The sequence below is a fragment of the Equus asinus genome, chromosome 5 (genome assembly GCF_041296235.1).
Source record: "Equus asinus isolate D_3611 breed Donkey chromosome 5, EquAss-T2T_v2, whole genome shotgun sequence".
NCBI classification, from domain to species: Eukaryota; Metazoa; Chordata; class Mammalia; order Perissodactyla; family Equidae; genus Equus; species Equus asinus.
The window spans coordinates 27,836,081-27,851,530 of NC_091794.1; the positions used below are offsets into that span (position 1 = coordinate 27,836,081).

Here is a 15,450-nt window from a genome sequence, read left to right on the forward strand (position 1 = left end):
GAGAGGTGCGCAGTGGGCACAGGGTATGCATGGCTCAGGTGGGGATTCAGAGCTCAGCAGAGGATTCCTAGACAACTGGATCCAGAACAGCCCTCGGACACAAAACCTGAAGCGTTTCTATGGCAGTGGCAGGAATACACTACTTGTACCATTTATAAGCAATAAAAGGGTTATTCATATATCCCCTTTGGGCTGCAAATTCTTCATGTACAAAAGAAAAAATATCTGTCCTTTTACTCATGAGGCTGGCTTAGGAATCAAATGAGATACATTTTTTTCCAACTGATGTTTTGGCTTAAAAATGTAAAGGATTCGGATTCTATTTTATAATAAATCTGTTTTTAATATAAGGATGTTTGCCCAAAATCTTCATGTGAAATCAACTCCAGAAAGACGGAGGCACCAGGTTTGCCCTGAGCTTTAGGGGGCCTGCCCGCCCCTCCGCGCCCTGATTGAGAACGCCCAGCTACTCGCTGTGCACACAAGTTGGTCTGGGCTACCCCCTCTGGTTAACACTAAAACTGGTAGTGGGTCCTCCTGGGGCTGTGGATAATCCACAAGTGAGTAATCAAGAGGTGACCACACAAGCTCCTCCCTCCCTTCCTCTTGTCTCACCAGGCTCCCCAACAGCCACAGGCCACTGCAGAACTCTTCAGTGTATGTAGATCTTGTCAGAGATTGCTCCGGGAAAGTGGGTCATGATCTGCATCCGCAGCCACCAGTAGTAGTCCATGGGGTGGTAGCGGGTGTAGGGGGTGGCGGCGGTCAGGGCATGGGTGACAGCGTTGATGACTGGGGACGTGTCTGTGGAGCCGCTGCTGCAGTAAGTCTCCATCTTGGCGATCTTCTCATCAAAGTACTTCCTGCCGTAGTCCTTGCGCACCACCTCAGGCAGGTCGTCCCACATCTTATTGGCGATGGCCTGGATGCGCTCAGGACTGTAGAGGCTGGTGGCAACGATGAAGTTGCCAGGTTCCACCACACTGACCTTCACGCCCAGTGAGTGCATCTCATAGCGCAGGCAGTCGGAGAAGGCCTCCACCCCGAACTTGCTGATGCAGTATGGGGAGCGGGCCGGGTTGGCCATGCGGCCCAGCATGCTGCTGATGTTGATGACGCGGCCTACAGAGGAAGAGAGCAAACACGGCTCAGAGGCACTGTCTGGCGGCACAGAGGGCCTGGGGCCTGGCAGGCTCTTGGAGGCCTGGCTGGAACCTGGCCCCCTGGCCTCTCACACCTATTCTGCTGCCTGCCAGGCTGGGGCCTGGCTTTCTGAACCATCCAGGGTCAGGGAGCCTTCTCATTTGAAGTCAAGGCTAGCTCAGGCCCACACATCAGCATCTGCATCCCTGATACTTCCTGGGGAGCCCACTGTGCAGGGCAGGACAGGGGAGGGGAAATGAGAGGGAAGCAGGCCTGCATGCCAAGAGGGCACAGTATAATGGACAACACACAACTGTGTCTCCCCTCGAACATTCTCCCATTGCATTTTCACCCCAAATTGTGTTCACCTGGTAGGGCAAGTAAGCAGGGCAGGGGCAGGGTCTGAACCTGACTTCAGGCTAGGACATGTGGGCAGAGTCTCGGGCATGGGGAGAGAGTGGTGACCTGGAGAGGCTCTCCCACAGGCCCAGCCTAGGGCTGCTGGGAGCTGACCACAGCTTCTCCCAGCCCTGGGGGCAGCGGGATGGAGGTGGAGCTCACCCAGCCCAGCCAAGGAAGCCCAGGCAGACCGGGGACCCGCTCGCCCCGGGTGTGCCCCTGGAAGTAAACGGGCAGCCCCATGCTGGGCACTATGGGGAAGCACCTTTCAGAAACCTCTAAGTTAGAAGTCGCTGAAGGGTTGGGGTTTTCTTCTAAAATCCTACAGCTGCTCTCTAGGTTCATCCTGTACTTCTGGGACTGTGGGATAGATCATATGGATCTTCCCCTTTTTGCCAGAATTGCTTGCTGTTCTAGGGTGAAAATCTGAGTCAGTGACTTCTTAGGTAGTTTGCTTGCATTTGGCTACCTCACACGGTTTGGGTGTTTTGTGTTTTCCAAATTTCTACTCTTGGTTATTATCATTATTATTTTTACTTAGAGCACAATTGTCTCACTTTTTAACTATGGCATAGTAACCCACAGAATGGATATACCAAAATTTACACCCCTATTGATGCCTGAGGTGTCCACACAGCTCTGTGCACAGGGTGGTTATTTCTCCAGATTAGGTTCCCAGTGTGGGATTGCTGCTGTAAGCTTTTAGCCTTTGGGGCAGAGACTGTGGCCCTTACCTGCTCTACTATCTGAAAGCCACATGTCCCTTTCCACCCACCTGGCCACAGCACCTCTACTGGCCACCATCCACGGGCCCCACGTGGCCCCTGGGAGCCATGTGCTCAGCCTCACTGGGCTGTGGATGCTGGATCTGCTGAGACCTCTTTCCATTCTGAGCAAAGATGAAAAGGTGGGGCAGGTGCGGGGGGCTGGAGGGAGGTCTCTTTCCGACTCACCTTTGGCCCTTCGGATGAGGGGGAGGAAGGACTTCGTCATCCGCACCGTGCCCCAGAGGTTCACCTCCGCCACCTCCTTGTAGGTCTCCATGCTGGTGAACTCCACCTCCCCGAACGTTGAGATGCCCGCGTTGTTAACCAGGCCCCACATGCCTGATAGCAGGACAGAACCACAGTCACCATGTGGGCCCCACCTCAGCCAGCACCCATCAGCCTGCAGCCCCTTCCCCTCCCCACTCTCATGCCTTGTTCCCAGGACTTGCCGGCATCTTGCCCAAGGCTCTTGGGACACTTTCTAGAGTCACCAAGAACAACAGGAGACAGAGAGGCCTCAAGTGCTGGCTGTGAGCCTCCCTTAAGTCTAGAAAGTCCAATCCTTATCTTCTGCTTTAATCGATTCTCTGGGCCCATCACCACCCAGCCCTGCCAGGTGCCCCCTCACTCACTTCCACTCTATTCCATGCAGTCGCATCCCAGCACTCAGCACCCGGGCACCTCTTATTGCATCCCCGCCTCTGAGCCTTTGCCTGCATTCTCTCTCTTGCTGGAAGCCAGGCCAAGCCCTCCCTGGAGGACCAGAGAGCGGACCCAGCATCCAAGTTAGGGGCTCAGCCCAGCCTTGATCTCAGGTCACACCCTCATCCCGCTCCACCCTGAGACCCACCTAACAATTACTCCGTCCTCTAACCTCCCTGTCTGGACCACGCACTGTTTGCTGGTTATCCTATGGTAAGCCCCCAGACCCAGTAACCTGTGTGTCAATATCCCACATGTATAAACCCGGTCTTTGCAGGTAGAGAACATCCCTCAGCCTTGCATGGGCCTATGGGGCTGAGTACAGGGTCGGAGCAAATGTCCACTCCTCAAGTATCCTTGGGTTGACCGTTTCCTGCAAGACCAGCTAAGGGACACTGCCTTCTGTAGACACAGAACATTGGCACTGGAAGGCTGCTTGGAGTTCACTTGGTCTGAGAGCTAATCTTACAGCTGGGGAAAGGGACGCCATGAGCGGCCAGGACTGGCTGCAGTGCGCCCAGTGAGTCAGAGGCTGAGCTGAGCCGGGGGAAGCGGCAAGGAGGAATGTTGCAAGCACTGGATGGGCTGGAGCGTCAGGACAGAGCCGGCCCTGCCTCTTTGTTGCGGAAACCCTCAGGGAAGCGGCTCCTCCTTCCCAAGGCGCAGCCTCAGGGTAGAGCGGCCCTCCTGGGCGCCCCGCCTGCGCCTGCGCAGCTCAGGCCCCGCTTTGCTTCCAAGTTAATCATGGAAATGAGTTTGTGTAAATGACACAGTAATTGGTCTCTAGCTGCTTTCCTTCCGTGTTACCCAAATTAAAGCTTCGTCAACTGACCTCTGGTGCCATCTCCTTCAATTACGGAGAATTAAGGCCATTTATTAGGGAAAGGAAATTGCTGGTTAACAAAGTGCTCCTGAACTTCTCACTCCCACTCCCCCAGGCAGCGCAGCGGCTGAGGCTGGGCCAGCCCTCCGCCCTCACTGACCTCCTGACGCAGCCGCTCCACCCCCACAGCTGCGCCTGCCCCCCTCCCTGCAGACATCCCCCCTCCCCTCTTCCCAGAGCACAGGAGGCCTCTCACCACTTGCGAAGGCTCACACCTCACCCTCCACCTTCCAAACCACCATAGGCCCTCAATCCTCTCTTTCATGAAACCTCAACTCTTCCCTTGCCTCCAACTCCTTCCCTTCAATGTTGTACATTTTAGGTGCTTAATAAATGTTTGTCAGGTGAATACAAACACCATGTCTCCATGTCCTGGAGAAACTTCTCTTAACCCTGCTACCCCACCATGTCGTCATGCCACTGTCTGCTCTCCTTCCTCGTTGGCCAGGCTCCTGAGAACAAAAGTCACGCCCTCCAGTTTCCCATTTCCCTGCTATTCTGGGTCCCAACCCTGTTCCAGGGTGTCCAGGTGCCACATGCTAAGGACACTACCCTGTCTTCCCTCTCCTCAACCTCTCCACGGTGTGAGCACTACTCTTGGTTCTTTGCCACTGACTCCGCCCTGGCCATTAATAATACCCAAGCATCTCCTCCATCCTCCCTGGCACCTTTCTTCCACCTGCTGCCCTAGATGCAGGGGTCCCCCCATGTCCTGTGCTAGGCCACCTTCCCTCAAATTACACTCCGTGCTTGGGCAGCTTGGTCTTCTTTACGTTCTTGGAATTTTGCAGCCACTTTGTGTTTGATTCATACAGGGCAGTATCACATGACCCAAAATACACAGTCTTTTTTCCATCTAAAAATTAATTACATCTGACACTGATATCCAAAAAGGTTCATTGAACTTGACCCATAAAAGCACACTGCTCCCGGATCAGAGCACGGCTGACTTGATACGCAGTAATGCTCTGTGGACGCAGGAGCTCTCTGGAGTCCTCGGCCAACAGTGAATACACTCACTACTTTCCCACTGGCCTGGACCACAGCTGTCTGTAACGGCCCAGCATCACCTCCGCGTCCATGGCTCCCAGGGGTCCCTCGGGAGTCGGCGTTCTCTCCTAACCCTAGTCTCCTCCTCCTGATGGTCACTGTCACCTGAATGTCCCACAGGTCCCCAACCCACCCTGCCCACACCAATACATCAAGTTCCCAGCTACCCCAGCTGGCTCCTCCTTTTTGTTAGTAGTTTCACTTTCACCTTTGACTCCTCCGGCTCCTTCACTTCTCCCCAAATAATGAGTCACCAAGTACTGTTAATCTCACTGAGAAGGGTCAGAGGACAGCTGCCAGGCCCTGAACTCAGCACTTTGCATCCATTAACTCACCTCATCCTCACAGCCAACCTACGCAGCAGACACAGAACTGTCCCATATCTGGATGAGGCAACTGAGGCTCAGAGAGGCTAAGCACCTTGCTCAATGTCACCCAGCTAACAGGCGGACAGGACAGAATTAGGACTCAGGCTGTATGAGGGGATATGTTTAACCCTGTCCTGCTGCTGGCTTTCTCTGCTGGGTCACTAGGATCAGTGTCTTCTTTCCTGTTTCCACAGCATTAGTTTGGGTCCTTGTTACCGCCTCCCTGTATTAGAAGCCTCTCTGGGTCTCCCTGTCTCTGTTTCTCTCCCCCACCTCACGAAGCCCCTCAGCCACGCTCTCCTCCCCTGTCTGTCTCTTCCTGCTCTGATGGTTCCCTCTCCTAGTGGGGATGTGAGGCCTCCTTTTCCACGCTTCTCACCCACTCCCCCTCATGTGTTCGGTCCTCCTAAGGCCTGAACAGCCTGCTACCCCTCTGACAGTGGCCCTCCTGCCTCTGCTCAGCTCCCTCACCCCTCAGCGTGAGAGCAGCTTTCTGTTGAAATTCCACGCACGCTCCTGCAGCGGGTGGACCTAGGTGTGAGCACTGGAGGGCTCTCTGAGCACTTCTCCCACTTCACAGACGGGCAAGGCGAGGCCCACACAGGTGAGGCACAAGCCTAAGGTCACCCTTCCAGTAAGAGGTGAAGCTCAGAGTAAATCCCATCTTCTCACTCCCAGACTGAGGGCGTCCCAGATAATAGGGCCTCCCTGTCCGTGCATAACATCCCCAGTGCTGTGACCGTTGCTCACAGGTCCTGCCGTGAAGCCACTGACTTCCCCCTGGTGTCCAACTGCAAACTCCTCCTGCCAGGTCAGACCTGTCTGATGCTCAGCACACTACCAGTCATACAGCAGGTACTCAATAAATGCTTACTGCCTGCGAGGTTAAGTGGCTTCCAGATCAGACCACGCTCACAGCCTGCCGGTTGGCCCTCTCACTTGACCTTTCCTGGGGTGGAAGAGGTGAGTGCTGGTTACAGGCTCCAGATGTCCAGTCCCTCACAGTCGTGCTGGGGAGCAGAGAGCTGGTGGCAGATGGCTCACCTGCTCTAATCAGACAGTCCCTTCATCTCACCCCCATGGCTGGCTCCCCTGTTGGCAGCAACTGTTCCACAGAGCCAGGGTGAAGGGCACCAAACGAGCCATCAAAACGTGCCCTCCACTTGTCTCCTCGAAAGTTCCTGCCTGGGTGGAGCGTGAGTCAGAAGCAGCCGCCTGCTTAGGAACAGCAAGCTGGTCTGAAAGCTCTGGGAGGGCGCCACCTGGAGTTCAAAAACAGCATTGCCAGAGAAGGGAAAAATCCAGCGGCTTTACTGGGAAAAAGACACCGTCTGGGGGGCCCCCCCGGGTGAGGTGGGGGTGGAGGGAGGGCAGGAGGAGGAGAGGGGGAGACAGAGAGACCTGCACAACCACATATCTGACGGATTTATTTTCTTTTTCAGACCTAAAAATTTTCAAATCTTTTTCCCAAAAATGCAATATTAGTAAGTAAGATCGTGGTGAGTGGTTTATGAGCCCCCATTGGAATGCGTCCCGCGGAGAAGGGCAGCAGGGAAGGGTTTATGCATCAGGGCTGGTGCTGGAGCTGGCGCCCGGTCCAGGGGCGGGGGGCTGAGTGCCTCCCCCGTGGGCTCCCTTGCCTATTAGGCTAACTGGCCAGTCCAGTACGGGGAACGGAGGTGGTTCTGCCCCGGTGGCAGGGGACAAGAACCAGGGCCTGAGCAGCCCTCAGCCCTGGTGCAGCCCCACTCTGTGCTCAGGTCTACGTGATGAGTCCTTCCCACGGGCATGCTAATCAGCAACCCCCCCCCCCCCCCCCCCGCCACAGGCTGGAATGAAGTGGCTTTGTGGCGCTGACTGCAGCTGTTTTCCTGCCTAGTAGTTTATGAAGATGACACCCTGGCCACCAGGGAAGGCGAGTAGAGGAGGATTTACCACCAGGAAGGGGGTGATGCAGGCTGTACCTTCCGAGCTGGTAGCCATCCCAGTGGGACCCAGCCTGCCTTCTCCTAATGGGACAGGAGCCCTGGCTCTGCCTGTTAATTCGTAGGCAGATATTCAGTGAGCTTGGGAACTCACAGGCCTCTCCTCAGAGAGCAGAGGGCCTGGGAATGGCCTGCTATGGGGTGGGGAGGGGAGCAGCACTGGGCTGACAAGGTGACGATCAGTGACAGGCTGGTAGTCCAAGCAACGGCTTCTGTGACAGCCACACAGCACAAGAGCTTCTGAGGCATCTCCACTTGACTGATAATGCTCGGCAGGGTGCCCAGCACAGGCCCTGGTCACCCCACCCCTTCCCTGCTCCCTACCAGCCACTGAAGTCACCACTCAGGAGAACTGCCCCCACCCTGTGCTGTGGGAAAGCAGAGAGGTGAAGGAGGCATGCCCTTTCTGCCTGGGCTGTCAGGAAGCTCACAGGTACATGTCAGAGATGAAGCGAGTAGACCAGACTGGCTTCCCCAGGCAGCACCACCACGCTGGCATCCCCTCCCCTCTGCTCTAGAACAGAGCCCCCCCACCGAGATCCTCCATGCGCTGAACCAGGAGAACGCTTGAGTCTTTATGTTATGGGAACTTTCTGCAGAATGTGACCCTGTTGGCTACTGTCCCCCAAATTGTCTGTTCCTTTAGCTCTGGGGTGCTGGACCCAACCTCTCTCACAGCTGTCTCTTCCCCTTCTCCGGGCCCTAATTGCTCATGTTCCCCAGGAGTGCCCTCCTTGCATCTCATCCACTCCTAGTCTCACCTCCAACCCTGGACACCCCATCTCCAGCCCGGACACTCCCCCAGGGCATCCCATGGGCACTTCAGCGTCTTCTGGTCCCTCAACCTGCTCCTCTAGCAAGGGGCGCCAGGTGTCCAGGAGACAGACCCCCTGTCTCTCCCACAACCCCACGTGCATCAGTCAGCACGTCCAGCCAGCTTTGTCTTCTCAATACTCCCCAAGTCTGATCCCCACTCTCTCCCAGCATCCTCTGCCCTTGTTCAGGCCTCTCCCACTCATGCTCCCCCTTTAAATCCACCCTTCACACTTTTGGCACAGTCCCCAGAGTGAGCTTTCCCAGGTCTGACCAGGTCATTCCCCTCTTCACTGGCTCCCACTGCTCTCAAAAGAGCAGCCATGCTCCCTCACCCAGCACCCCGGGCCCCAGACGACCTCCCTCCCAACCTCATTTGCTGCTACCTCCTCCGCTAGACTTGACCCCTGACTCGTTGTCTCTGCCACAATCTGCCATAACTGACCTGTTCCCCACCCCACCCCAAGGCATCCCTCTGGCCTGTGCTGCTCCCTGAGAGGGGATGTGGAAATCACCTGGGTCAGCCCCCCAAAGAACTGTGAGGTCCTTGGGGACATGGTCTGTGTCTTGGCCATCTTTGTGTCTCCAACAATCGGCCCAGTACCTGGCCGAGAATGGGCATTCAATGAGCATTGGCCAAGGTGACCTGCACCAGTGCACATCCATTCATGGTTCCTGTAGCTTCTGAAATCACGTCTGGCTTTATTTCATATTGCCTTATTGCATGGGTGTGTTTAATTTAACCTGCTTCCTCCTATTGGGCAGGAGGAAGAGCTTGAACAATAAGGAAAGCGGTCTCTGGCAGGATACCAGCAAATGGAGGGGGGTGGTTTAGGAGGGGCATCCTCAGAGTGGCCTGTGCACTGCCCTGCTGCCCCAGGTGCCCCTACCTTTCTCAGGGTCCCCCAGGCTGGAGCGGACGGTCTCCACTGCTGCCTCCACCTCCTGGCTCTTGCAGACATTGAGTTGGATGGTTCTCAGTCGATCACTCTTCAGGCTGTCCAGTTCCTTGACCCCAACATCCCCTTTGTCCTGGGGAGGAGAGAAGAGCTGCTTCACCCCGCTCCTTCCCACCCTGCCTCCAGGATGAAGACCGTGACCAATGCGGGGAGCTGGCCCCTAGTCCCTGCCAAAGGCTGGGGCTCACTCACAGCCGCAGGGGGTGGTCTCGGGAGGCCCACCTGGGCTGCTCCACCTGCAGGTGGTTCTACCCAACCCTGAAGCACTGATGACAAATCAAGCACCAGAAGAAGTGCCATAGACACAACCAGGAGCCCCCAGACCCCCCGGCAGCACTCTTTCTCTAAGCAGAGGTTGCAAACTCAACACATACCAGGGCCAGGCGTGTGGGTATCAGACGATGAGAAGGGTAGGGACTTGGCAGGGGAGCAAACGCCTCGCCTCTCAACCCCTGCTGGCTGTTGTCCTCATGTGTATGTAAGCCCAGGGTTGCCAGATGCTTATATTTTTAAGCTTGTAATTGGGAATTTTCTGTGTGAAATCTCCTAATTTTTTTAAGTGTTGGCAACTTATTCACATTTTAAAAAAACACTGTGTGAACCAAAGCACATCCACAGGCCACAGGTGACCAGCAGGCTGCCAGTTTGCCACCTCTGGCCCAAGCCAAGGGCCCATCCCCCCCAAGTTGGTAAGAGGCCAGGGCCAAGCTCTACGTCCTGCGGAGTCCCTGACCAGGCTCTGGGCACGTAGGTGCACCCCTAACGAGTGCCCAGTTTTTCCAGCTCCAGGTGGAAACAAGGACATCATCCCCTATCCTGACCTGCTCAGGTTAATGAGGAAACCTTTATTTAAAAAGCTGTTAAACCATAACGTGCTATGCAAATTCAAGTATTATTAACCATAACAAAGTGTCACTCACTCAGCAAACATTTCTCAGGCCTCTATCATGTTCGGGCACTGTGCTGAGAACTGGAGACAAAAAAATAACAACTCAGGCCCTGTTCTCGAACAGTCACATTTTAGGGGAGCAGACAGATGAGTCAGCAAACAACACGGGGAGTATTTGCAGCATGGAAGCTTGTAGGAGGTGGGAGGCTGCACCGAAGGCGAGGCAGGCAGGGAAGGCCTTCCGAAGTTAGTGACTGCTGAGGGCATTAACCAGAGGGGGCCCTGGGGACAGGGCACTTCAGGAAGAGGGAAGAGGGTGCTGCCATTGCAGGCAGAGCAGAGGCATAAGGAAGTGGTGGGACCCGAGGCTGGAGTGGGCAGGAAGCTGCTCGGGGCAGTGGTGAGCTGCCGGAGAATGTGAATAAAAGTAGCTGTCATTTATGCAGTGTTTACTGTGCTTCACACTGTGCTGAGCACTTGACATGAGTTATCTCATTAGTCCTCTCGTCGTGAGGCAGGTTGTATTACCATATTTCGTCAATTCTATGACACGTATTTTTTTCCACCATACGGATGAGCTACAATCGATGTGAAAAGTAAACACTGTCAGTCATAATTTAATTGGCAGTGCCTTTTCTTAGTGGTGCATGCAACAGTGGTGTATCTTACAAGAGGACAGGAGCAGCTGCCAGAGGATGAAGTGAGGGAGAAATGCCCACTCTCAGTCAAGGGCTTGCTCAGGGCACATATGACTGGTACTAAAGCAAACATGCCCGACAAGGGCCAGAGTAGGAAGCATAGGACGGTCAGCATACGTTAGCAGTGGAAAGTTCTCCATGGGTTGGGCTGAGCCTCGTAAGTGGTTTGAACCAGGAGGACCCTAACCCCGTGACTGGAGGACCTGCATCATACAACCACAGAGGGACATAGGAAAGAATGGTGAAGTGACCACGTGAAATAGGGCCAAAGGTGCTGGAGATACAGGCGTACCTTGGAGATGTGGGTTTGGTTCCAGACCACCGCAATAAAGTGAGTCACACAAATCTTTTGGTTTCCCAGTGCGTATAAAAGTTATGCTTACACTATACTGTAGTCTATTAAGTGTGCAATAGCATCATGTCTAAAAAACAATGCATATGCCTTAGTTAAAAAATCATTGCTAAAAATTGCTAACCATCCTTTGAGCCTTCAGCGATTCATAATCTATTTGCTGGTGGAGGGTCTTGCCTTGATGTTGACGGCTGCTGACTGATCAGGGTGGTGGTTGTGAAGCTTGGGGTGGCTGTAGCAATTTCTTGAAATAAGACAACAGTGAAGTCCCTCGCATCAATTGACTTTTCCTTTCACGATCGGTTTCTCTGCAGCATGCGATGCTGTCTGATGGCGTCTTACCCACAGTAGAACTTCTTTCAAAATTGGAGTCAGTCCTCTCAACCCCTGAAGCTGCTTCATCAGCTAAGTTTATGTCATATCCCAAGTCCTTTGTTGTCATTGCCACAATCTTCACAGCATCTTCACCTGGAGTAGATTCCATCTCAAGAAAACACGTTCTTTCTTCCTCCATAAGAATCAACTCCTCCTCTGTTAAAGTCTTATCAAGAGATTGCAGCAATTCACTCACATCTTCAGGCTCCACTTTTAATTCTCATCCTCTTGCTGTTTCCACCACATCTGCAGTTACTTCCTCCACTGAAGTTTTCGACCCCTCAAAGTCATCCGTGAGGGTTGGAATCAACTTCTTCCGAATTCCTATTAATACTGATATTTTGATCTCTTCCCATGAATCACGAACGTTCTTAATGGAATCTAGAATGGTGAATTCTCTCCAGAGAATTTTCAATTTACTTTGCCCAGATCCACCAGAGGAATCAGTACTTATGGCAGCTATAGCCTTATTAAATGTTTTTCTTAAATAATAAGACTTGAAAGTTGAAATTACTCCTTGATCCATGGGTTGCAGAATGGGTGTTGTGTTAGCAAGCATGAAAACAACATTAATCTCGTTGCACACCTCCATCAGAGCTCTTATGTGACCAAGGCGCATTGTCAATGCCCAGTAATACTTTGAAAGGAATCTTTTTTTCTGAGCAGAAGGTCTCAATAGTGGGCTTAATATATTCAGTAAGCCATGTAGTAAACAGATGTGCTATCATCCAGCCTTTGTTGCTCCATTTATAGAGCACAGGCAGAGTAGATTTCGCATAATTCTTAAGGGCCCTAGGATTTTCAGAATGAAAAAGGAGCATTGGCTTCAACTTAAAGTCACGAGCTGCACTAGCCCCTAACAACAGTCAGGCCTGTCCTCTGAAGCTTTGAAACCAGGCATTGACTTCTCCACTCTAGCTATGAAAGTCCTAGATGGCATCTCCTTCCGATATAAGGCTGTTTCATCTACATTGAAAATCCGTTGTTGAGTGTAGCCCCTTCACTAGTTATCTTGGTTAGATCTTCTGGACAACTTGCTGCAGCTCCTACATCAGCACCTGCTGCTTCCCCTTGCACTTTTTGGTTGTGGAGACGGCTTCTTTCCTTACGCCTCATGAACCAACTTCTGGCTTCAGACTTTTCTTCTGCAGGTTCCTCACCTCTCTCAGCTTTCATAGAATTGAAGAGAGCTAGGGCCTTGCTCTGGGTCAGGCTTTGGCTTAAGGGAATGTTGTGGCTGGTTTGATCTTCAATCCACACCACTAAATCTTTCTCCACATCAGCAATAAGGCTGCTTCGCTTTCTTATAGTATGTTCACTGGAGGATCACTTTTACTTTCCTTCAAGAACTTTTCCCTTGCCTTCACAACTTGGCCAACTGTTTGGCACAAGAGGCCTAGCTTTTGGCCTGTCTTGGCTTTTGACATGCCTTCCTCACTAAGCTTAGTCACTTCCAGCTTTTGATTTAAAATGAGAGATGTGCAGCTCTTCTTTTCGCTTGAACACTTAGAGGCCATTGTAGGGTTATTAATTGGCCTAATTTCAATATTGTTGTGTCTCAGGGAATAAGGGAGCCCAAGGAGAGGAAGAGAGACGGGGAATAGCTGTCAGTGGGGCAGTCAGCACACACCCAACATTTACCGACTAAGTTCACCATCTTACGTGGGTGCAATTTGTGGCACCCCCTCAAAAAATTACACTAGTAATCAAAGATCACTTATCACAGACCAGCATGACAAATTTCATTATAATAATAACAATAATAATGTTTGAAACATCGTGACAATTACCAAAATGTGACACAGAGACACAAAGTGAGCAAATGCTGTTGGAAAAATGGCACCGATAGACTGGTTCAATGCAGGGTTGCCACAAACCTTCAACTTGTAAAAAATACAGTATCGGTGAAGTGCAATAAAATGAAGTATGCCTATAATCACTCTGGAGGTGAGACTCAGGGAGAACACGATGGTGAGGGAGCCAACTTATTGTGTGCAGCCCAGAAAACAGAACCAGGGCCAAGAAGTTAAACTCAGCTCACAATGAAGAGTGACTTTCCCAGGCAGAAGATGGCATGGACTGCTGGGAGGTGTTGCAACAATGAGGGTGGAGGTGGGGGTTGGGGCAGGGTGGGGAACGTGGTGCAGAGACAACCTAGCATCAGACAGGAGGTCAGGCTGATCCCTCTCTCAGATCTCTTCCACCTCTGAACTCTCATTGTCTCCAGGGAGCCTCCCCGGTGGCCCTGGCAGAAGCAAAATGGCATGGCCCCCCAGGCTCTGCCCAGCCTGGCACTGGGGGTGGCAGCCACACCCAGAGTCACCTTTGCACAGAGCAGCCAGCTGTGAGGCTTGGTTAGGCCAAGGCTCGGCTCTGAACACCCCTCGGTGTGCCAACCTCCCCAAACGACAGGGCAGGTGTTCCATCTACAGGGGAGCAGACAGGCCTGGGGCTTCTGCCACCGTTCCCACAGAGGGCCCACCAGAAAGGAACTCCCTGTGATCCCATCTCCAGTCCAGAGGGGCTGGTGCCCACAGACACGTCTCCTTTCCAGACAGCACACAGGCACCAGGAAAACACGTATCTTGTTTTAACGCAGTCTTCACATTCTGGCTCCTCAAACGCCCCTGGGAGCAGAGCCCAAGTGGGCTGAGTTGCCAAAGGGGTGCTGATGTCTCCTTCCAACAGAACACATTCCAGCTGAGATGCATGAGAGGGACCTGAGCGTCCTCCCCTCTTTCTGGACTTTGTTAACCCTGCTGCTATCTCTCAGCAACTCTCAGACGCCCACACCAGACCTCTCCTTGTGCCTCTAGGCAGCATTGAGCCCCTGCCGCTGGGGTCCCCAGAGGAAGCCCCTCATTCCAGGTCAGGGTACCTACATGAACTTTGTTTGGCAGCTTGGCAGCCAAGAGTGTTCTCTCCGAGGAAACTGGGAGTTGGTCTTACTGCCCACAGCTCCAGGCTCAGCACTCAGGCCCCCAGGAGACAAACCCCATCTGCCTACCTTCGCCGGACAGACCTCCCCATGAGTCCTCATCCGCAGGGACAGAGACGGCCAGTTTGCCTCCAGCTTTTCAAAGGAAACCTTTCCCAACCGCCCTCAGCCCGTAGGCTACAGACTATGGCAGCCTGTCCCCTTCAGATCCACCTGTCCTTAGGCCAACGCCACACTGCCCCCCTGGCTCCAGGGTTTCTGTCTTTGTCCAGGTCTATCTTGCTGCTCAGGGACAAGCTTTTGATCCTCCTGTGCTGGTGCCTGTGTAACTGGTTTATTGATAAACCCACTTCTTTCACTATCCCTTTAACTTCCTCTCTAAGCTATTTTTTCCACCCCTGGATGAAATTTCCGGCAAAACCTTGTAGCTTTCCCACTTATTCTCAGATAATAGAGAACCTCTTTGTTTGGTATAAAGAGTCCAGTTCAGACTACTAATCAAGTAACTCCCGCCCAGCCTGCTTTCAATACCCAAACTCTCAAACTTGTATCCACTTCAGAGCCTGCCCTGACCCAGGCCTGACGGAGTGCGGGAAGCAGGCTGGGACGCCAGCAGGGGTGGAGGCTGTCTGTCTCATTATTCTCTAGCTCCTCCTCCTCTCCTGCTCCTTAACCTCTGACCCTTTCAGGGTTGGATCCAGGGACTGGCAAACAAGACTGTAGTCTTCTGAGGGTGGTGCCATCAGTGTCTGCAGTTGGTGCCCTGGGACGGCAGATGCATAAGAGCTGGCCCTCCCTTCTTGGGGATGCTGTTGTGGGTTCCCTCCACTGAAGACCTCCCGTGCCATTCCGTCTTCCAGCCATTCCCTCCTCCAGCTGGGCATCTTCTTCCTCAGTCTGGACTTCAGTGAGGCACCCCTCTGGCTGGGGACACACAGACCCTCCTAGGAGTCTTACTGGACAGGTGCCCTTAAGATGACTCCAGTCAACTCTCCCCATTGCCCACATCGGGTCCAGGCAACAGTGTCCTGTCTGGGTGAAAGACAGCCTTTCTCTATGCAGCTCTCTCAGCTCTGCTTCCAGACAAGCCACTTCTGGCCTCATTTGGGGTCTTTAGACTTCCTTGGGT

General features: G+C 53.2%; 1 protein-coding gene across 1 annotated transcript in view; it reads right to left on the minus strand.

The window, feature by feature from the left end:
- Positions 1–317: 317 nt before the first annotated feature.
- BDH1 (3-hydroxybutyrate dehydrogenase 1) overlaps positions 318–15,450 on the minus strand; it is a 42,359-nt gene continuing 27,226 nt past the window's right edge. Inside the window, exons 5-7 of the mRNA XM_070509140.1 lie at positions 9,001–9,142; positions 2,496–2,648; positions 318–1,122 (exon numbers count right to left, since the gene is read on the minus strand). Of these exons, the coding sequence (XP_070365241.1) occupies positions 653–1,122; positions 2,496–2,648; positions 9,001–9,142 (765 nt within the window). The 3' untranslated portion in view covers positions 318–652. The remainder of the gene's footprint in view (positions 1,123–2,495; positions 2,649–9,000; positions 9,143–15,450) is intronic.